The 23440-nt window shown below is 39.9% G+C and overlaps 1 protein-coding gene across 1 annotated transcript in view; it reads right to left on the reverse strand.

Moving 5' to 3' along the window:
• Positions 1-23440, reverse strand: part of LOC126182228 (mitochondrial intermediate peptidase) — a 148796-nt gene that overhangs the window by 37482 nt on the left and 87874 nt on the right. The window contains exon 6 of the mRNA XM_049924832.1: positions 17849-17990. Coding sequence (XP_049780789.1) covers positions 17849-17990 — 142 coding nt within the window. The remainder of the gene's footprint in view (positions 1-17848; positions 17991-23440) is intronic.

The raw sequence follows: 23440 nt of genomic DNA on the forward strand, positions 1-23440 counted from the left end.
TACTGCTGCTACTACTCTTAGTGTTGCTTCAGCTGCCACAGACTGTGGTCATGTGTGCGTGAGTTGCATTTGCGTATGTGTGTGCATGCGTGCGTGTGTGTGTGTGTGTGTGTGTGTGTGTGTGTGTGTGTGTGTGTGTGTGTGTGTGTGTGTGTGTGTGTGTGTGTGTGTGTCGGCTGTCCTGTAACCCTCCTGGCCTCAACTTTCGTAAGTCATTGTCCTCACCCTTGTAGTCCCATCATCTGTTCCCATTCCAGCACTACACAGCCCTTTATTCCATCAATCCACTGAATCTTTTTACTTCTCTCCTTTTCAACTAAACCCGCCCCCACACCCTCCCACTTTTCCCCCACCTTCCGTTTAACCTCCTGACTGCACCTACCTGCCCTACCCTCTCTCCACCTCGTCCATGCAAGCTGCCTAGCAGCTCTTAACCATCCCCCATACCTACCCTGCTATTCGTCCCCCTGCCAGCCCCAGCCTCCTCCTTACCTCCATCCAGTTGCCTCTCCTATCATGCAATGCTGCTACTACTCGTAGTGTGGCTTCAGCTGCCTCAGACTGTGGTCATGTGTGAGTGAGTTGCATTTGTGTATGTGTGTGCGTGCGTGGGTGCGTGTGTCGGCTGTCTAATTTTGATGAAGCCTTTTTGGACGAAATTTCACTTTGTGACAGGCTTTTTGTTGCGCCTATCTGAGACTCAGCATCTCCGCTATATGGTGAGTAGCAACTATCCCTTTCATAATATTGTTACAGGCCATCCTGAATTTTTTATTGTTTCACAGATTTATTGCCTAGTTTCAAATACTAACACCAATTTTGATACTTTATACAGCACATACATTTCAACACTTTCAATTTCTATATGAACTTCTCAAACTGACAACAAAGCCTACCATACAACATTCTTCAAATTTATTAGTTCCAGGAATCTGCTATTCGCATGATGTACAATTTCATTCAATTTTATTTTCTGTATATCTCTCATACAATAATAGATTACTTCCACGTCTATAAATTTTTAAAAGTGTAAAGTGTGTGTATGCATTAGGATAATAACAGAGTATATACAGTAAGCAGTAGGGATAAATTGCTACAAGTATGTGATGGGTAGCACAATATGGAGGGAAAGTTTCATCAAAAGAGGAGAAATCAGACAGGATGGACACAAAGGAATGATTCAAAAATTCACTGATACTTCTAGGTTTTCCAGTAATATTTTCCACGATTTTCAAATTTTATTTTCATTACACAATTAAATGTGTGATTGTTTTCTGTTGGTAATTAAATCTGGTACAAAACTCACCAAAATTAAGATGACACGTTTTATGTTCATTTAAATAGTTAGTTTTTATTTTATTCTTTTTAGTACATTTCCGTAGTTGGTATTTTATAGGTAATTTGACAATCCTATAAAATGAATATAATTTAAAATGAGTAACACAAAAATAAGCTAATAACTTGTTGTATGAGCTAGTACACAAATTAAAATTCTAATATTTGGTAGATCAAATTATAGAAGATTTTTACATGCTCATCAATAGTACTGACTCATCTATAAGTTTAGCTTTTCTTGACACCAAATCTTTTTATTTGCAATACATTTTCTTTTCGAATCAGTTATTGTAGCTTCTTTTTTCTGATGTTCAATTTCTTCTGACAATTTTCAAAGCCATTTCCAATGACGCTGAACTAAAGATTTTTAAACATTAAGAGTTGAAACATCTCCATTTGTTTCATTTAGGATATAGTCATATATTAATCAGTGAACAATTAAAATTTAATTTTTCAAGTTCTCAACAAACCTTTCAGAATTGACTGGAAAACCTCTTTCAATATTAGGGAAAATAATGAACTTTTGAAAATACAATGTAATTGGATGGATTAAAAATCTACTCGGCAAGTGGCGACACAAGAAACACACATAAAAGCTATTACAGTTGCAAGCCTCTGGAGCCAGTGGCTGCTTCTTCTGGCAGAAGCACTGAAGGCGTGAAAGAAAAGTACTGGCGAGGTTTAGAAAAAAAGGCAGAGTTCAGAAAAGTTGCCCAGAGCCCCCAGTCAGAGGAGACTCACCAGATGAGATGAGAGGGAAAGACCTGGGTTCAGTGTCAGATTTGATGTAGGAAAGTTTTTGGGACTGGGTTGCAGAGTGATATTTTCAGTTGACATTACATGTGAAGGAAAGTAGGTCCTTCACCAAAGCACCATGATTAAATGCTGGTTTAGGGCTGATAGTGAGACCGTTGGATAACACATATAATTCAGGAGGGGAGTGCTTTAGAAGAGAGGTTGAGAACACTGTACTGTTGTGACTGATTCTTGTGACTGAGTTGTTATTGGTCTGAGATGCAGTGGTGAAAGCTGTGGGACGTTAAGAAGGTGTGCCAAGCTCGGTTTTTAGGGGAGCGAAGGTTGATGGTGTGGCTGTTTAGAGAGCTGCAGAGGGGCAGGAAGGGAAACACCACTGTTGGGGTAGTTTACAAGACAGTGTGATAGCTTTCTGAGGTAAAGTTTGGCATACTGTTGCAGTTTGAAGTTGGCTTGTTGGATGATACCATTCAAGGAAACAAGAGGGATAGATAACTGCAGGATTTTGTAGGAGGAGAGAGTTCTGGTGGAGTGCAAATTGGCAGATGAGGCAAATACATCATATATTAGCAGGGAAGTGGAAGAGGTTGCTGTATTTGAAACTGTAAAACCGGCTGGTGTAGAGCAGGATTACATCCAGAAACAGCACCTTTCAATGTTAGGCCTTTGGGAGTAACTCCAAGGGAAAAGCAAGTTTCAAGCAACAGAATGCAGGACATTAGTTTCGACAGTGCAAAAGCATGTTTTTGAAAGGAATCGATGTAATATGTGACAGAATTCATCACGGCAACGGAGGAGGGTTTGGAATGTTAGGGACTATGGGAGTGGCAAAAAAGAGAATCAGAAGGTGGAAAAAGATAGAAAAACTGAAAAAAAAAAACAGGGAAAATGATTAGGAAAGTCAGAAAAATTCATACAAGAAATCATGAGAATTTACAACAGTTAACAAGAGGTAACGAGTGGGAGAGAATTTCTCGTCAGAAAAGTGGCCTATAGGATATGAATAAATGATTGGAAAAGAAAAAAATTGTTAGTGAAAGTTGTGAAAACCGACAAATTTTAAAAACCTGGCAAAAAGAAAGAGGAATTCATTGGAGAAAATACAATCTATTGTGTCTGGCAAATAAAGTAATGTAGGAAACGATTAAAAGTCGATCAGAGTGGTTTGGAAAAAAACTAAGGCCAAAAACATGAAAGAATTCCATGTAAGCAAGGTAAATGGAGAGTGGGAAAGAAAACAGCTGTCAAATTTGCAAATAAATTGGTGAGAGAGAATCGGGAGAAGGTCCTGCAGAGTAGTGAATCATAAATAAATCATTATATGCAAATTCGTAAATAACAATGGAATTGTTATATGCAAATTTGTAAATAACAATGGACTCATCTATGTGCACGTAAATCAGTACTAGAAAAGATGCAGAGTGTAATAAAACTGGTTATGGTGAGATAGATGTACTAATAGATCTTGTATCATATGAAACGACTGATACCATATTGGAAACATAAAAATCAAATACCCACTACTACCTAGCTAAGCGAAAATGTTTAACTGCAACTTTTCTACACACTTAATGTAATTGCAACAAGAATATGGACTTCTCAAAAAATGATAAACAATTAGTTATATTTTATTATGAAATGTATGTCCCATAATATGATTCTGCATAAATAGATCGATATATGATAATTTCTTTGCTACATGTTGTTAGAGACAAATCTTTGCTTTTTGTGTAGTTGGTTGTATGTGTTAAAAGTGTGAGGATGGAGTACAAGTTGTGTGCGTTATACTGAATTGTATTGTAAAGTGAAATGACTGAAAATATATGTGTTATTTACCAGAAAGTCCACCAGTGCTTACATGATTTCATTTGAAGCAACCCAATCATTTCTAAACGATCATAAAAAATTAAACCAAAGAAAGGAAATGGATAATGAGCCTTCAACTCACAACAAGAAGAGTAACAAAAAAGATGGATATTATTAATAAAACTGGTTATTTAAATTCAATCGGCATTATCTCTCACTGCAGTGTATCGGTGTCTCAGTGTAGCAAACACTGAAAATGTGACCAGCCACCCAAATCAGTAATTTACTTAAAAAATGAATGACTCAAGTTTGGGCAACAACAGGGCGCTGGTGGTCAGAAGAGGCAAAATGTTGGTTAATCTAGGTGGTACAGATAAATAAATGAGTGGACTGACACATAAGGTAGAAAAGAGTTGACAGTTTGAACAAGACAGATGACAACAAAGACTGACAGTAGGGATACATATGAAGGAACGATGGCCACACAAGCTAATATATCAATGAAAATAATCAATTCCTGAAAATATAATGCAACTGCATAGATAAAAAATCTATGCACCAATGGTTCAGAGTAGACTTGCCAAACGGGATGAGCAGGAAAGACCAATATTAGGATTGCCAAGAGATAAAATAATAACTATCTTTAACAGTTTTACTAATGATTGTGGACTTGTGTGCACAACAATTAATTCATTCTAAGAATCATCTAGCTGAAGTCTGAGAGCATAAATTGTTGAAATCTTGAATAAATTCATCAGCTGCAATAACACTGATCCCCAATTATCATCATTCAAAATAGTGAGTAGACTTTTCAGTCTCTCACTTATGACTTTAGGAAAATGTACAAGACCTGGCTCAAAACAAGAGACTGCTTCAGTAATCATACAAAGTAAGGGTATTATGAAATCAGTTCGGCATCTTTTCTAAATTTTAAAGTCATAAGATTGGTGACTTTTTTGTTATTTTATTAATTCTTTGATAGCGTTTTAACAACAAATCTGAAGTGTATACTTAATAAGAAATCAGTAAACTCCAATACAACTGCTTTGATATACCTTCACATTATATTTTGAATATGAGTCACTAATGAGTTATTCGGAAATAGTGCCACAGGAGTATTAGTTTGATATTCTTGTAGGAATGGTTATGATTCTTGCTAATGACTGAAAGAATGCTAATTTCACTGGCAGAAAAGGGTCTGAAAGAGCTCCTCTTACAATTTTGTAGCTGGTGCTAGTCTCGTCTTTTTTGTCACACTATAAATCCTCCACCATTTTTTAAGGATTCCAAATACTTTCAATAGCACAAGCAGCAACACTTTCGTTTTTTACCCAATGGACTCACAGATTTTTTTAGGATAAACATTTGATCCTGAATACTCTGTTAATTGAAGGCGATAAGTTGGTATGTCTTTAAACAGGCAGTAAACTGGCCTTAAAAACTGAACAATGTTCCAATTAGTGGCTTCAATTCCATGTTTAAAGGCACCATGCACGATATGAAAACTGCAACTGCTCATATCAAGAATCATTGGATCACTGATTGCTTTAGCAGTCTGCAGTTTTGATTTCAGATCTCTGAAAAATTTATGATTAACATTTGGTACAGCTAGTGAGATTTTTGAAATTTTATTAAGGCATATAAAAGGAAGAAGGATTTCCTTGAATGACAGAAGAAGATCAGAAGCCCACTTTCGGCGAAGAAGAGTATATGTTAAGAATTTTGCACAAACTTCGAGTTTTTCATTGATCCAAAATCAGATATTTACATGCATTTGAGTTTCCTGACAAACTTTATTGAGTGATTCACCAAATCCTATAGCAAAATGATTACAAGAAGTAACAGATTCCCTCAGTCTATCTTTGTAATAAGGAGCAGTCCCATAATGAATTGAGTGCACAATTTTAGTTCACTGCAGTTCCATCCTTCTAGCTATTTCACTACTGTCAAAGATTTTTTTAAATAATTATATTTCTTTTCCAGCTGAGTGCATAGACTTGTGAGTTATCAGTGTCTGAATACACCAAACTATTTCTGCAAAGCTTACTTCTTCTTTGAGAAGAAAGCACCTGACAGTATTTTATGATTCCCGAATGTGCGGTTCATTTTCTTGATTTATGACTGAATGAGAAATTGTTAATTTTTCTTTTAATTGTCTCAATACTAGTATGTTGTATGTGAGATAAAAAAAACTTTGAAGAGGAGTGGCACTTTTGTAGATTTTAACTTTGCTAACATATTTTTGTCCTCTAACTTTTACTTCGTCCGCAGCTCGTGGTCTCGCGGTAGCCTTCTCGCTTCCCAAGCATGGGGTCCCAGCTTCGATTCCCAGCAGGGTCAGGGATTTTCACCTGGCCCGAGATGACTGAGTAGTGTTGTGTCATCTTCTTCTTCATCATCATCATCATTCATCCCCATTACAGTCCGCCCCCAGTAGCTGAGTGGTCAGCCCGACAGAATGTCAATCCTAAGGGCCCTGGTTCAATTCCCGGCTGGGTTGGAGATTTTCTTCACTCAGGGACTGGGTGTTGTGTTGTCCTAATCATCATCACTTCATCCCCATCAATGCCCAAGTCACCAAAGTGGCGTCAAATTGAAAGACTTGCCCCAGCCGAACAGTCTACCCGACAGGAGGCCCTAGTCACATAACATTTACATTTTTTATCCCCATTACAGTTGGAGGGAGGTAATGGCAAACCACCTCCACTAGGACCTTGCCTAGTATGGTGGTGTGGGTCTCCCACATCATTCCCTTACACTCTGTCAAGAGACATGGGACTGCATTTCCATTTTTTCAAACTTTCACTGCAAATATTGCAGAAACAGAAAGCGCTACTGACACGTGGTTTTCACAAAATGGTCTTTTAGTCAGAGGCTCATATTGCTAGCCAATAAACAGACTGTAACAATGCTAAGAAAGTGTATTTTTTTGTTCAAACATACAATTTTTTTAATGGAACAATTCCTATTGTCATTAAGAAACAAAGTAGGGCAAATTAGAATGTTAGTGGTGTTTGTTGCAGGATTCTAGTGTTAGTCAATTACAAGACATTGTATTTTGAATTATACCATATTTTGAAAAGTTCCCACACCAAAACTTAATACAATACCTGTGGTAGCACACACTAAAGGAAAACACAAGTGCATACACTAGTAATGTGTATTCCAATCAGTTCAAACTGACCATCGGCAAAGGCAATGCACACTTCCAGTCTGGTATGGAATGACTGATGCATATTTGCTAGTATTTCAGCAGAGATGTCCGAGCAGGCTGCACAATACGTCGTTGCATATCATCAAGTGTGATTGGTACATCTTGTAGAAAGCATCTTTCAACTTTCCCTATAGAAAAAAAGTCTACAGGCATCAATTCTGCGAAAAGGGCCAGCCAAGTTACAGGTCCTCAGTGTCCAGTCCAACAATTTGGAAACAATTCGTGAAGATATGCTGTAGTACTTTGTGCACTTTGGGCTGGACAGCCATCATGTTGGTACCACATGTCCCTTCAGTCAGGAGAGGAATGTCTTCTAGCATTTATGGAAGATGGTCTATTAGGAGGCTGCGATACTTGTATGTGTTCAGTGCTCCATCTGTGAAATATGGGCCTATGAGCTGATTCTTCACTATCCCACACTAAACGTTTACACTCCATGGATGCTGACAGCATTGTCAACAGACCAACTGTGTTCCACAGCATGCGTTTGCACTCCATACATGCTGATGATCCACCTGGTAAAGCCAACGGGGATTGTCAATACACAAATAATACATGTTTCAGCAGTATAACAGGCCATGATTGGCACGAGTGGCTTCATCACTAAACAGGAGACATGATGTATCTGGAGTATCCTATATTAATGCCCATGTACAGAAGTTAACACAATCCTCATAACTGTTCCCATGCAGCTCTTGATGAAGAGACATTTGATAGGAATGTTACCTATGTTGATGAAAAATGCGTAGGACATTTGCCTGTTTCATCCTCATGTGATTGCATGGGAGCTAATGAGTGGATCAACTGCAACGGCAGCAAGAACATTAATTTTCCCCTCTTCTGTCATCACTTGTCTTGAAGCGTAGCGCCGTATACCGATCCTGCCTTGGAGGCGCTTAAGTGGGAGATGTGTCTCAGAGCTGGATAGCGACAGATGGTGATGCGAGACTGGACGCGCATGTAGTTCATGTATCAGCTGATAGAGGACAGTATTGAATAGGGGACTGATTTAGTTTCGATTGTGCCCACTAGAGTGCACTAAAGTAATAGAATGTTTTTCATAAACTGTTCTAGTATTTTCATTAAGTGTTATTATGTCTTTTTGTGTATGTAAAATGTTATAAATGTGTTTCAGCAGTATGAATGATGCATGAGCGAGGTTTAAAGTTAGTATAAAGATAATTGTTTAACAAGTTATGTAGTGGGACTTTGTGTGGGAACATTTCGAAGAGGTATGGATGTGGACAAAGGGGATTTTAGTAGAATAGATTTGTTAAGTAAGTTTATGGTAAAGGTAAAGTTAATTCATGTATAAATAACAATAGTAAATAACTTTATGCATAAACAAAACTTCAGCATATTAAATAATTACGTCGGTAAAAAGTGTAGTCTTTAGGTTTACTATTTTGCGATTGGTTATTGATGAAAAGTGCGGATTGATGCGGGAGAATATTGTTTTGCTATTGGCTGTTGAGTAAACTGACCAATGGTAAAGCAATATTCTTCGCGCGCCTTTCTCTGCTGGTAGAGAAGACAGAGTATTCTAGAAAGGAGTCTGAGCCTAGCCATGAAAGAGTTTGGACGTGTGTAGCAGTAGTTCCAATGGAAATGATATGTTGCCGGATCTAGCAGTGTTTCATACATCGAAAGTGTTTCATACATCGAAAGTGTTGTAAAGTGACGGCATAATTATTCCGATGGGTGTGTAGAAATTTTGGAAGTTTTAAGTGAATTTTGTGATGAGAAAAAACACAAATTCTTCTTGGCGTATTGAGCAGGTCGGTGGCTAAAAACTGTGACTGTGTTAGGTACCGACAGACTTAATATTTGTCGAGCATTCTCAATCAAAAACAATCCGTATTTTTGTAGCTATTACGTTTTCGGGAAATGCAACACCATAAACTTGCTAACGTGAGTGAAAGGGATTGTGAGTGACCGCGTTAAGACTAGCACGGGCTTGGCAGTGATACTTGTTCACCTAAGTTTCAGAATATTTTTATTAAGGACAAAATTTCCAACCTTTCATTTCGTGTGAAAACTTTATCCCGAAACATAGATTAGTGACTTTAATTGCAGCCTGGTTCACGTCAAAGTACAGTAGGTTTCGCTCGGCTTCCCTACTGATGATCTGCTGGGACAATGTTCACAGGTAGGTGCAGGTTCGTCATTCAAGGGACGGAAGGAAACGCGTTGCCGCAGTCTCCTGTTACACTGTCTACATATTACACCACCATGTTCATGTAACTAGTTGAAGAGGTTGATAAATAATTACTGGGATGATAGATGTCTACTGGGACATCTTGCCACACACACTGTACAAGAATGAACTGCATTTTTCGTACACTCTCCATACCCCACGAGTGTGCCAGCTTTTCCTGTATTGTTAAAAAAATACACTTTCTAAGTATTATTATTATTACAATCAGTTTATTGGCTAACAACATAAGCCCCTGACTACAAATCAGCTCTGTGAAAACTGCACATCGAAATCACCACTTCCAATGCCATTTCCACATCTAAAAGCAGTCTCGGTACACTTCTTGCTGGATCATGCAAAGCACCATCTCCAAATTTTCTTTTATCTCATCTATCATTGCAACTCTCAAGGTTTTCAACTTTGGAAGTAAAAAAAATCCATAGGGATTAGGTCTGGAGGATAGAGCCTAGTGATTTTGTTTTTTGTGCAATAATCATGCACCAACGGGGTTGAATGTGAGGGTGCATTAACGTGATAAAGAACGGTGCATGTATCAGTTGGAGAACACTGCTAAATATATACAGTATGTTCCACGACTCAAAGTTTCCACAGTTTATACCACAGAACAAAATAAAAAATATCGTTCTCAACAATTATGATATTATCCCAAACAATGATGCACAGCAAGCTTCCAGATGTAGTCCATACATTGCATGCTACATTGTGAAGATCGTACTGTCATAAAGTAACACTTCTCTGCGGTAATTAAAAAATAAATAAAAAAAGATATTGGGTAGTTGCAAAATAATAATAGATTGCCATGATACTGAAATACTGCATTTACCATCTAGTTATTAAATCAAAACAAAAAATAGTTTGCTAACTGTTATATACTGTCTTCCATAAATGTATCAAACAGTCCCTACATACTATTCACCTTGTAAGTAGTACTGGTATCTATGATGTTACAACAGAGTATATTTTGCTCCTTACAAATCACAGGTTTCTAGAACTTTTAAAGTTCAGAAATGTCTTTGCTCTGGCAGAGGCATGTCTTGCTATTTATAGTCACCACTGTCCAAATGCTTCTGGTCAGAGGCAAGTGTGTGTGTGTGTGTGTGTGTGTGTGTGTGTGTGTCTAGTAGTTTATAAGGAACAGTCAAATGCTGCCTTATCATGCATAAACTGTCTGAAGAATTTGCTAAGGTTTGATTACAAGTTGAATGAATTACAATGGTTTGTAGAGTAAAAGTATTTTATGACACGGTTTATTTGCAGAGTGGGGGGTAGAATCATTTATGAAATTTGTGGGTGAAACAACATGATTTTTGGTTGTAATTTCCATAGACAGAACATACTGACATTTGTACATAAACGAAAAGGAAATCAGTTGGGCTTGTGTTTTGTGTTTTATACTTTTGATGTCCAAGTATAAGAATGTTGTCAGTAAAAGAATAAACACCAGTAAATAGTGTTGTGAAAGCTCAGCTCAGTAACGAGGATGACAATGACAGTCCAGGATTTAAAGAATCTGTTATATGAAACTAATGGTGAAATCTAGTGCAAGTAAAAATGCTACAAATACAAAAGCGAGAAGAGCTACAGAAGACCTCACTTAGTAACAAAACCGAGCATCAGCAACCTCCAAGTATCAGTCAGTTGGATACAGCAGCATGTTTCAATGCTATAAAAGAAAGAACAAAAGAATCTAAGGAAAATCGAGAAAGTACAAAAGGAAAGTCAAGAGGAAACTGCAACGGAAGTAAAGGACCGACAGGAAACAGCCAAGAATGTTAACTGTTTAAAAAAAGTCAAGAGAAGTTAATTGTAGATTTTTGAGATAAGCAGGACAAGGTAATTGTGGAACTTATGGAAGCAGAAGTGCCATACACTGCCAAACAGGGAAAGGTCACTGATGTCAAAAAGACACGTAATAAGGATTTAAGTATGGTAGAAAAAGACATGGAAAAAGCATGCCGAAAGGTTTGTACAGAGAGAAGTAATGGAAGTACATTTGAAAGGGCAGGAAAAAGTAGTTATATGGTTAAAAGATGACATAAAAAGAGTAGATACCCTAGACATAGTAGTAAAAAAAACAAAACAAAAAATACTGACTGCCGTGCTAAGCAAACAATTAACAAGAGGATGAGGAATGAATTACAGTGTGTTGCAAGCCATATCAAAAATCAGGGTGAAAGGAGACTCACAAGTGGAATCTGGTAACTAGCTGTAAATTCAGTAAAATTAATCCAAGAGGTAAACTACATTCAATTGTGCATACAAGGTCCGTTCAAAAAATTCCATAACTTTGTCCACAAAATTTTTCTATGCTTACCTTCGAAATACTCCTCTCCACAACTGATACACCATTTCCAATACTGTTTCCCCTTCTGGAAGTTGTCTTGGTACATCTCTCGCTGGATCATGCAAAGCACTGTCTGTGAATTTTCTTTTATCTCGTCTATCATTGCAAATCTTAGTTCTTACAACAGGGTTTTCAACTTTGGAAATAAAAAAAAAGTCCACAGAGATCAGACCTGAAGAATAAGAAGACGAGAAAGCATAGTGATTTTGTTTCTACTGCAATAGTCATGCACAAACAGAGTTGAATGTGTGGGTGCATTATCATGAAACAAGAGTCATGAATTTTCCTGCCACATTTCAGGCTGTTTCCTTCTCACATTTTCTCACAGGCATCACAACACATCCCAATTATACCATAACAGTTTGTTCCTGTGAGACGGATTCACGATGAACTAATCCTTCAAAGTCAAAGAAAACTATCAGCATGGCTTTGACATCTGACCTGACCTGACAAGCTTTTTTTGGTCTCTGAGAACTTTTCCCGGCCCATTGTGATGATTGAACCTTGGACCCAACATCACAATCATAGACCATGTATCATCAACAGTTATGATTCTCTTAAGGAACATCTTGTTCTCATTTGTGCAATCCAAAAGTTCTTCACAGATTCGAGGTGAAGGTCTTTCTGGGCTTGACTTCTGAGCCAAGGGACGAACTTGGTGGCAACATGATGCATTCCAAGATGCTGTTTACAGATTTCATGACTTGATCCAACTGAAATGATACATTCTTTTGCAATCTTTCAGACATTCAGTCTTCGATTGGCACACACAATTCCGTTTCCACTCCTTACATGAGCATTGTCGGTAGTCATCAAAGGGCTTCCTGAACAAGTGTCATCTTTAACTTCCATCTGGCCATTTTTCAACCATGTGAACCATTCAGAACACCAAGTACAGCTTAAGCACTCATCACTGTAGTCTTCCTGCAACATTTGGTGTTTCTCTGTAAAGATTTTCTTGAGTATCACACAAAATTTAATGCAGACACATTTCTCCTCTAACAGTGCCATCTCGAAATTCATAAACTGTGTGACAGAACGTTCTACTCGATACAGCACTCAACAATAACTAAGAAACATACAACAATGAAACTTCTGGCAGTTACACATTAAACACAGACCTGTGCAGGTATGCAAACTGCATTTTGCTCCAACACACCAATGGCGCAAAATTACAATGTTCCAGAATTTTTTGGACAGACCTCATAGATGCAATTTCTGCAGTTTACTGTCATAAATTGAAAAGTAGATGGCCAAAACTGCTTGGATTGTAAATGAGATGAAGACGAGGCTTATAATTCGGGAACATGCTTAGAAAAAAAAAAAAAAAATGTGGTTCGCAGTGTTCGAGAATGTTCCTGGCAAAATATGGATCTCAAAGCAAAGAAGACAAGATTTTAAATTCAATTTGCAACCACCCATACAACCAGAGGTATGACTGAACATACTCTGAATTTTTGGAAAAGGGATCAGAGAGAGATCAGTATTTGGAAGCACCATATGGGGAATGTCACATGGTATGCTGGGTGGTGCAATGGCTGCCATGTGAAGTTTGTAGGCATCTGTTTGGCACAAAAATTGAAACTGAAGAGCAGATATGATGACAAGTATCTCCACCAACTGGAAGAGAGGAGAGGTGAGAGGAAACAATGGTGAAGGAAGCAAAAGCAGACATGATTACCACCACGAATGTGTGAGAGATGATTAAATGATTACTGCTCACTTAATTAGAGACAGTGACACAGGAGGAATTGAATGACAGGGCAGTGTGCAGTTAAGGTCAATCGTATGCATGCAGACCTGCACGAAGCGGAACAGGCAGAGCCGAAATGGCATGCCACTACCCCCCTCCGCCTCCCCTTCCCCAAATCTTTCAAATACATAAATATTATATATATCTACATATATGGCCTAAGAAGACATTGATGAAGTTGACAATGATGCAACCGACCACAATTGGGCCAGCAAGAAGAATGAGTGTCACCCACAAAATAAAAGAACTCTCAAATGTTTATGAACAGTGGTTTGTCTAGTGTTCCATACGGTTTATGTTAGCACACTGTACGTGAGCAGCAATGTAGACAGCCATTTTTGCAAACAGTGGAACTAGTACAACACCAACCAAAAATGCAGGCGTTTTACACACTGTGCACATTTTGATTTACGGTTACGAGTATAAATGCTGAGCCACACTATTGTTTATATGTCACAGAACAGAGATCTGGCACCACAGTCCTGTGCTACCCCTCACCTCGTTCACTGCCAAGGACAGCCAAAGAAGTGGAGGCTGCAAAGGAGGGGAGCTGTGCACCAGCTCTGTTTACAGTCCCTCTCTCCTGGGAGTTAGGAGGTCACTGACCACCCAAGCAGCTGGCAGACCGAGCACGCCAGCAGCTTGCTGCCACAATGAGATAATCAGTGCTTCAACATGCAAACAGGCACACCATCCCAGGCATTCTCAGCAGTAGTAAACAACAAAAATCAGCTACAAGATGTGTGGCAAAGTTAAGAAGTTGATTATGCGTTTGCTTGTGAGGATATTTTTTTTTTAGTTCTTATGTTTTTCAACTTTTTCTGCTACAAATACTTTACACTAGCTAATTTATTTGAACTAAGGTCACACTGTATACATTTACGACACACTGTTTACCCTTGAGGTATAACTTTTTGCTTTTGCGTGTGCGTGCGTGTGTGTGTGTGTGTATATATATATATATATATATATTTAAAAAGAAAGATGATGAGACTTACCCAACAAAAGCGCTGGCAGGTCGATAGACACACAAATAAACACAAACATACACACAAAACTCAAGCTTTCGCAACCAACGGTTGCCTCATCAGGAAAGAGGGAAGGAGAGGGAAAGACGAAAGGATGTGGGTTTTAAGGGAGAGGGTAAGGAGTCATTCCAGTCCCGGGAGCGGAAAGACTTACCTTACCTTTACCGTCCTTTTTTCCCCCTAAGGTAAGTCTTTCCGCTCCCGGGACTGGAATGACTCCTTACCCTCTCCCTTAAAACCCACATCCTTTCGTCTTTCCCTCTCCTTCCCTCTTTCCTGATGAGGCAACAGTTTGTTGCGAAAGCTTGAGTTTTGTGTGTATGTTTGTGTTTATTTGTGTGTCTATCGACCTGCCAGCGCTTTTGTTGGGTAAGTCTCATCATCTTTCTTTTTAAATATATTTTTCCCACGTGGAATGTTTCCCTCTATTATATATATATATATATATATATATATATATATATATATATATATATATATATATATATATATATATATATATATATATATATACGCAAAAGGTCAGTGAAACAAAGTAAAACGTTCTTCTCCATGGTTAGAAGCATGGCAGATAGTAAAATATTTTTCTGTTTTGTTTTTATAGTTTTCCTATATTGGCATAACCATGGTAAACTGATCTCATTTTCCACCTGAAAATTTATGCTCTATTTTTTATACAGGCTTACGGTGTTTGACAACCTTAAGCAAACAGTTGATAACTAATTAGCTTTTGAGTTTGACGAAAATGTATGTTTCCTCTGCTTGCTTCAATGTAGAGCGCCGTCCATAAAGTGGATCCGTTGTATCATATGTATGTTGTCCCATGACAGAATGTGCTATGAATCAATGACAGACCCATTCATTACTCAGTGCTACTCAGAGACATACAGTACAATACAACAGAGCAGTACCACCATAGTTTCGCAGAACTCACTAACATGAACCTTGTCTATGGGGAAGTATATTACAATGCTCTCACTGCTGAAAGTCTGTACAGTGAACAATTTCCTAACAGGCATCATCCACCACGATGAGTGTTTATTTCTCTTGATCGACGAATGCAAAAGACTGGTTCATTGGAAAGAAGAAACGAAGGACCTCGCAACATGAGGACCACTTGCAGATCCGATTCTCAAAAGGAGGTGCTGGAATGTGTTGCAGCAGACCCCACTACAAGTACTCATCATTTTGCACATGAAATGGGAGCCACACATACTAGCGTGTGGCAAGTACTCCACAAACAACAATTACACCTATACCACCCAAGGCGACTCAATGCAACGCTTGTGACTGACTTTGCACCAAGGTTCACACTGTGTCAGTGGTTCTAAGAAGGGATTGATTGACAATTTTCCTGCAACTCATGCTGTTTTATGATGATGCCTCATTTGATCATGATGGTATTTCGAGCAGCAAGAACAGCCACGTGTGGGATGAGGAAAACCCTTACACTGTAATAGAATCACACCATAAAGTACGTTTTGCTGTGAATATCTGGGCCAGCATTGTAGGTGACAATCTCATTGGGCCAAATCTTCTACTTGGCTGTCTAAATGGCCACCTGTACTTGAGGTTCGTGCAAAGAGATCTACTTGAGTTGTAGCAGAACGTACCCTTGGCTGTTCGTGAGAGGATGTGGATACAATACAATGGAGCACTGTCTCACTTCACTGTGAAGTCTACAACAATCTCAATGCTGTATTTCTTGGTTGCTGGATTGGAAGGGGAGGTTCTATTCCATGGCCTGTGAGGTTATCTGACCCAAATCTCCTTGATTATTTTCATGGGGATATCTACTGACACTTGAGTATGAGATCCCACTGAATATGGAGATGGAGTTAGCTGTCAGAATTGTAGCTGCCTGTGATGTGATTCAAAACACACCAGGGATATTTGTCAGGGAGCATCAGAATCTTGTTCACTGATGTCATGCTTCCATTGAAGTTGATGCCTATCAGTTTCAGCACATTCTGTAAGATACAGTACAAACGGTATGCTCATTGTGTCAATGATAGTAACTGCAGTTAAATGTAACTAATGTAAATTAAAAGTACACAGTAATGTGATTTTATTCCTATTAGTTCCTTAAACTGGCTTTGCCGACCCCAGTTTCCCTACATCAAATTCTCTACATCATGTTAAATTTTTGCTCACTCTTATGGAGGCATCTACATAATTGTCATGGAAGTATAGATTCTGTTTGGATATCCTGACCAATGCTTATGTATAGGGCACATTTGAAGCACAGTAATTGTTTAGCTTGGGAAATATGTTCAAAGTAGTTGTAATTCATACTCCTTAACAATATCAGAAATTATCTTTGGCAATACTGAATGTTAAGAAAAGTGTGGATGAGTCTAGCCACTGTTATGGAATGTGTTACAGGCCTAAAGGTCAACGAAACGAAGTAATATGATCTGTACTGTTGTTATTTTAAAGTGACATTTTTCCATTTTATAACTAAGAAACTTTGATACTCACAAAGTATAAGAGAGACAGTTAAGTTCATTTAGTATTGAAGCATACTCCCTCCGTAAAGTTCCCATATTCGAATCCAACAGACGCAAAATTAATAAATGAAATACGAGCTTTATAGTCTTAATAGTTGGTACCAACTTTCAACTATAATAATAATAATAATAATAATAAATAACAATAATAATAATGCTGTGTTGCTCAAAGGCCTTATGCAAGTCTTTGAACCGAACACCACTTTGACAACTAACCTACTCCATTGATCCTGTAGAAGAAAGAAAACTTGCAGTTTAAAAGTGGAATCTGAAAAATGTGTTGCTTCTAATGAAAGCTAACCTCACTGAAAGGTGAAGGCTCAGTTAAAGGCAAACTGAAATATTCCATACGCCACCCAGAATCTGAGCCCATGACCTTTCAGTTTTCAGGCATGGTCTTTACCACTAGACCAATATGCCAGACAATTATCAGAAGAATTTATGGAGCACCCCCATCCTTGTTCTTGTTTAAAAAAAGAAGGGGAGCAATAAAGAAGAAGAAGAAGAAGAAGAAGAAGAAGAAGAAGAAGAAGAGCTTAAATGGTTTACATTTAGTGTGTCATACTCTTCTACTAGGCACCAACAAACAACTGTTATTTGTTGTTAATTCCTCCTGTTGCTACCTCCTTTCAATATTCAGCACACAGTGCCAGATAACAGTTTGGCATACTATGCAAAAGCTACTTAATCATTGTTTACAAGCAATGAACTGAGTAAAATAATTTAAAACCTCATTTTGGAAGTAGAAAATGTTAATACACTCAATGTATATTACAAAACAGGGGAACACATTTAGGTAGTACACATTTCAGACATAAAACAAAACTTGTTTACTGTCTTCACTCATCAAAATATGTAAGATTATATGCAGTTATTAAACTTACTTGTGACAGAGGATCTTCTTCACATTTCATTCTCATCATAGTATGGAAATCAGCTGCTGCTCTATCCCACAACTGTTCAGTTAAAATGTCCAAAAACTCATTTACAACACTGGGCATTTCAACAATGCTAGCTTTAAGGGCCCTAGAACACAAAACAACAGTGGTATTTAAAAATAAATTAAATAAAATGATTACTTTTCATCTAAATGCATCACAAAACATGTAAAAGTTTATATATATATACCTAAAAACAAAGATGAATACTAACAAAGAGATAGAGGGGCTGGCCAGTACTTACCTCAGCTCAGTACAGCCGATAGATACACACAAAACAAAACCGAAAATTTATGTTCCTAGCTTTCGGAACAAATGTTCCTTCATCAGGGAGGAGAGAGGGGAAAGAAAGGGAAGAAGGGAAAGGAGATTCAGTTACTCACAACCCAGGTTATGAAGCAACAGGGAAAGGAAAATAGGGAGGGTAGCAAGGATGGAGGCATGGTTGTCAGAGGGAAGCCAAAGATATTCTACTGTAAGTACTGTGCCAGCTTCAAACCAAAGAGGATGCATACAGAAGTAAAGAGGTATATAGTATAAAGATAAACACAACTATGCAGGATGAAAAGATGCGTGAATGGCTAAGAGGAAAGGGAAAGAGGAGAAGACTGAAGAGTAAATGGGAGTGAGGTTGTTTAACGTAGGTTCAGTCCAGGGGGATGGCGGGATGAAAGGATGTGTTGGAGTGCAAGTTCCCATCTCCGCAGTTCAGAGGGACTGGTGTTGGGTGGGAGAAGCCAAATGGCACATACGGTGTAGCAGGTTCCTATGTCCCTAGAATTATGCTGCAGGGCATGCTCCGCTACTGGGTATTGGGCATCTCCTAGGCGGACAGTTCGTCTGTGTCCGTTCATGCGCTCAGCCAGTTTAGTTGTTGTCATGCCGATGTAAAAGGCTGTGCAGTGCAGGCATGTCAGTTGATAAATGACATGTGTAGTTTCACATGTGGCCCTGCCTTGAATTGTGTACATTTTACCAGTAGCGGGGCTGGAGTAAGTGGTTGTGGGGGGATGCATGGGGCAGGTTTTGCAGCGGGGTCGGTTACAGGGGTAGGAACCGCTGGGTAGAGAAGTACTCTTTGCCTTTACAAATGTCTGCTTGTGTCTTGTATGTCTTGTATGTCTTGTATGTACCTGCCAGCGCTTTTGTTTGGTAAGTCTCATCATCTTTCTTTTTATATATATATATATATTTAAAAAGAAAGATGATGAGACTTACCCAACAAAAGCGCTGGCAGGTCGATAGACACACAAATAAACACAAACATACACACAAAACTCTAGCTTTCGCAACCAATGGTTGCCTCGTCAGGAAAGAGGGAAGGAGAAAGAAAGACAAAAGGATATGGGTTTTAAGGGAGAGGGTAAGGAGTCATTCCAATCCCGGGAGCGGAAAGACTTACCTTAGGGGGAAAAAAGGACAGGTATACACTCGCGCACACACACACATATCCATCCACACATACACAGACACAAGCAGACATTTGTAAAGGCAAAGAGTTTGGGCAGAGATGTCAGTCGGGACGGAAGTACAGAGGCAAAGATGATATTGAAACACAGGTGAGGTATGAGCGGCGGCAGATTGAAATTAGCGGAGATTGAGGCCTGGCGGATAGCGAGAAGAGAGGATATGCTGAAGGGCAAGTTCCCATCTCCGGAGTTCTGACAGGTTGGTGTTAGTGGGAAGTATCCAGATAACCCGGACGGTGTAACACTGTGCCAAGATGTGCTGGCCGTGCACCAAGGCATGTTTAGCCACAGGGTGATCCTCATTACCAACAAACACTGTCTGCCTGTGTCCATTCATGCGAATGGACAGTTTGTTGCTGGTCATTCCCACATAGAACGCTTCACAGTGTAGGCAGGTCAGTTGGTAAATCACGTGGGTGCTTTCACACGTGGCTCTGCCTTTGATCGTGTACACCTTCCGGGTTACAGGACTGGAATAGGTGGTGGTGGGAGGGTGCATGGGACAGGTTTTACACCGGGGGCGGTTACAGGGGTAGGAGCCAGAGGGTAGGGAAGGTGGTTTGGGGATTTCATAGGGATGAACTAAGAGGTTACGAAGGTTAGGTGGACGGCGGAAAGACACTCTTGGCGGAGTGGGGAGGATTTCATGAAGGATGGATCTCATTTCAGGGCAGGATTTGAGGAAGTCGTATCCCTGCTGGAGAGCCACATTCAGAATCTGATCCAGTCCCGGAAAGTATCCTGTCACAAGTGGGGCACTTTTGGGGTTCTTCTGTGGAAGGTTCCGGGTTTGAGGAGATGAGGAAGTGGCTCTGGTTATTTGCTTCTGTACCAGGTCGGGAGGGTAGTTACGGGATGCAAAAGCTGTTTTCAGGTTGTTGGTGTAATGGTTCAAGGATTCCGGACTGGAGCAGATTCGTTTGCCACGAAGACCTAGGCTGTAGGGAAGGGACCGTTTGATGTGGAATGGGTGGCAGCTGTCATAATGGAGGTACTGTTGCTTGTTGGTGGGTTTGATGTGGACGGACGTGTGAAGCTGGCCATTGGACAGGTGGAGGTCAACGTCAAGGAAAGTGGCATGGGATTTAGAGTAGGACCAGGTGAATCTGATGGAACCAAAGGAGTTGAGGTTGGAGAGGAAATTCTGGAGTTCTTCTTCACTGTGAGTCCAAATCATGAAAATGTCATCAATAAATCTGTACCAAACTTTGGGTTGGCAGGCCTGGGTAACCAAGAAGGCTTCCTCTAAGCGACCCATGAATAGGTTGGCGTACGAGGGGGCCATCCTGGTACCCATGGCTGTTCCCTTTAATTGTTGGTATGTCTGGCCTTCAAAAGTGAAGAAGTTGTGGGTCAGGATGAAGCTGGCTAAGGTAATGAGGAAAGAGGTTTTAGGTAGGGCGGCAGGTGATCGGCGTGAAAGGAAGTGCTCCATCGCAGCGAGGCCCTGGACATGCGGAATATTTGTGTATAAGGAAGTGGCATCAATGGTTACAAGGATGGTTTCCGGGGGTAACAGACTGGGTAAGGATTCCAGGCGTTCGAGAAAGTGGTTGGTGTCTTTGATGAAGGATGGGAGACTGCATGTAATGGGTTGAAGGTGTTGATCTACGTAGGCAGAGATGCGTTCTGTGGGGGCTTGGTAACCAGCTACAATGGGACGGCCGGGATGATTGGGTTTGTGAATTTTGGGAAGAAGGTAGAAGGTGGGGGTGCGGGGTGTTGGTGGGGTCAGGAGGTTGATGGAGTCAGGTGAAAGGTTTTGTAGCGGGCCTAAGGTTCTGAGGATTCCTTGAAGCTCCGCCTGGACATCAGGAATGGGATTACCATGGCAAACTTTGTAAGTAGTGTTGTCTGAAAGCTGACGCAGTCCCTCAGCCACATACTCCCGACGATCAAGTACCACAGTCGTGGAACCCTTGTCCGCCGGAAGAATGATGATGGATCGGTCAGCCTTCAGATCACGGATAGCCTGGGCTTCAGCAGTGGTGATGTTGGGAGTAGGATTAAGGTTTTTTAAGAAGGATTGAGAGGCAAGGCTGGAAGTCAGAAATTCCTGGAAGGTTAGGAGAGGGTGATTTTGAGGAAGAGGAGGTGGGTCCCGCTGTGACGGAGGACGGAACTGTTCCAGGCATGGTTCAATTTGGATAGTATCTTGGGGAGTTGGATCATTAGGAGTAGGATTAGGATCATTTTTCTTCGTGGCAAAGTGATATTTCCAGCAGAGAGTACGGCTGTAGGACAGTAAATCTTTGACAAGGGCTGTTTGGTTAAATCTGGGAGTGGGGCTGAAGGTGAGGCCTTTGGATAGGACAGAGGTTTCGGATTGGGAGAGAGGTTTGGAGGAGAGGTTAACTACTGAATTGGGGTGTTGTGGTTCCAGATTGTGTTGATTGGAGTTTTGAGGTTTTGGAGGGAGTGGAGCTGGAAGTGGGAGATTGAGTAGATGGGAGAGACTGGGTTTGTGTGCAATGAGAGGAGGTTGAGGTTTGCTGGAAAGGTTGTGAGGGGTGAGTGAGTTGCCTTTCCGGAGGTGGGAAACCAGGAGATTGGATAGTTTTTTAAGGTGGAGGGTGGCATGCTGTTCTAATTTGCGGTTGGCCTGTAGGAGGATGCTCTGAACAACTGGTGTGGATGTGGGAGAGGAAAGATTGAGGACTTTTATTAGGGACAGGAGTTGATGGGTGTGTTGATTGGCTGAGTGGATGTGTAGGTGAAGGATTAGGTGGGTGAGGGCAATGGATTGTTCGGTTTGGAACTGGTATAGGGACTGATGGAAAGAAGGGTTGCAGCCAGAGATGGGAACTTTAAGTGTGAGGCCTTTGGGGGTGATGCCAAATGTCAGACAAGCCTGAGAAAATAAAATATGGGAGTGTAATCTGGCTAGGGCGAAGGCATGTTTGCGGAGGGAATGTAAATAAAACTTAATGGGGTCGTTGTGGAGGTGTTGTGAGGGTGACATGGTACTGGAAGGTGGAAAGTGGAACACGAGGCTGAAATGAAAATGAAAATAAATATAAAAATATATGGGGAGAGATAAAGGTAAAACTAGAAAGAAAATGGAGATCTGGTGTGAAAAAAGGCGAAAAAGGGTTGGTTAGAGCTGGGCTATGTTGATCCTGTGGTGAACTTGTGTAGGTAGATAATGATGTGCACAAAGGTTAGGTGGTTGTGTTGCCGCCAAAACACGTTAAAGGGTGGAGAAATACGGGAAAATTTCGAAAAAACTACGTGAGGATGTATTAAAAGGGTGGTTTGGTGGTGGCAGATTATGGAAATGAAGCTAACAATTGTCTGATGAAGAAATAATGACGTTAAAACCTGTGGGAAGCGGCTAAAAATGATCGATGATGTGAGAAAAACGGAAATGGAAATAAAGAAAAAGATATTAAAACTAGCCGAAAAGGTTGTTTAATAGCTGAAAGGAACTGTTTGTGAACTGGAAACGGTGGATTTTATAGCAGCGGTAGTGTTGAAAGCGGAAAAAAAAAAAATTTTTGGTTATGGTTTGGAAGTGGGTTACGTATTATTACGTACTATTGAGTATATATCGGCGGGATAAAATTGTATACTGGATTACGGTAAAACAGGAGAAGATGAATAGAAAGTCAAACTGCTGGCAAAAACAGAAGGAGGAAATAAGATGACAGAAAAGACTACGAAATGTAACAGTGACAATAACAATAACAATAACAAACGTGATTGTTGGATTCAAATTAATGATATGAATATAATAGAGGGAAACATTCCACGTGGGAAAAATATATTTAAAAAGAAAGATGATGAGACTTACCCAACAAAAGCGCTGGCAGGTCGATAGACACACAAATAAACACAAACATACACACAAAACTCTAGCTTTCGCAACCAATGGTTGCCTCGTCAGGAAAGAGGGAAGGAGAAAGAAAGACAAAAGGATATGGGTTTTAAGGGAGAGGGTAAGGAGTCATTCCAATCCCGGGAGCGGAAAGACTTACCTTAGGGGGAAAAAAGGACAGGTATACACTCGCGCACACACACACATATCCATCCACACATACACAGACACAAGCAGACATTTGTAAAGGCA

The sequence above is a fragment of the Schistocerca cancellata genome, chromosome 1 (genome assembly GCF_023864275.1).
Source record: "Schistocerca cancellata isolate TAMUIC-IGC-003103 chromosome 1, iqSchCanc2.1, whole genome shotgun sequence".
Taxonomy (NCBI): Eukaryota; Metazoa; Arthropoda; class Insecta; order Orthoptera; family Acrididae; genus Schistocerca; species Schistocerca cancellata.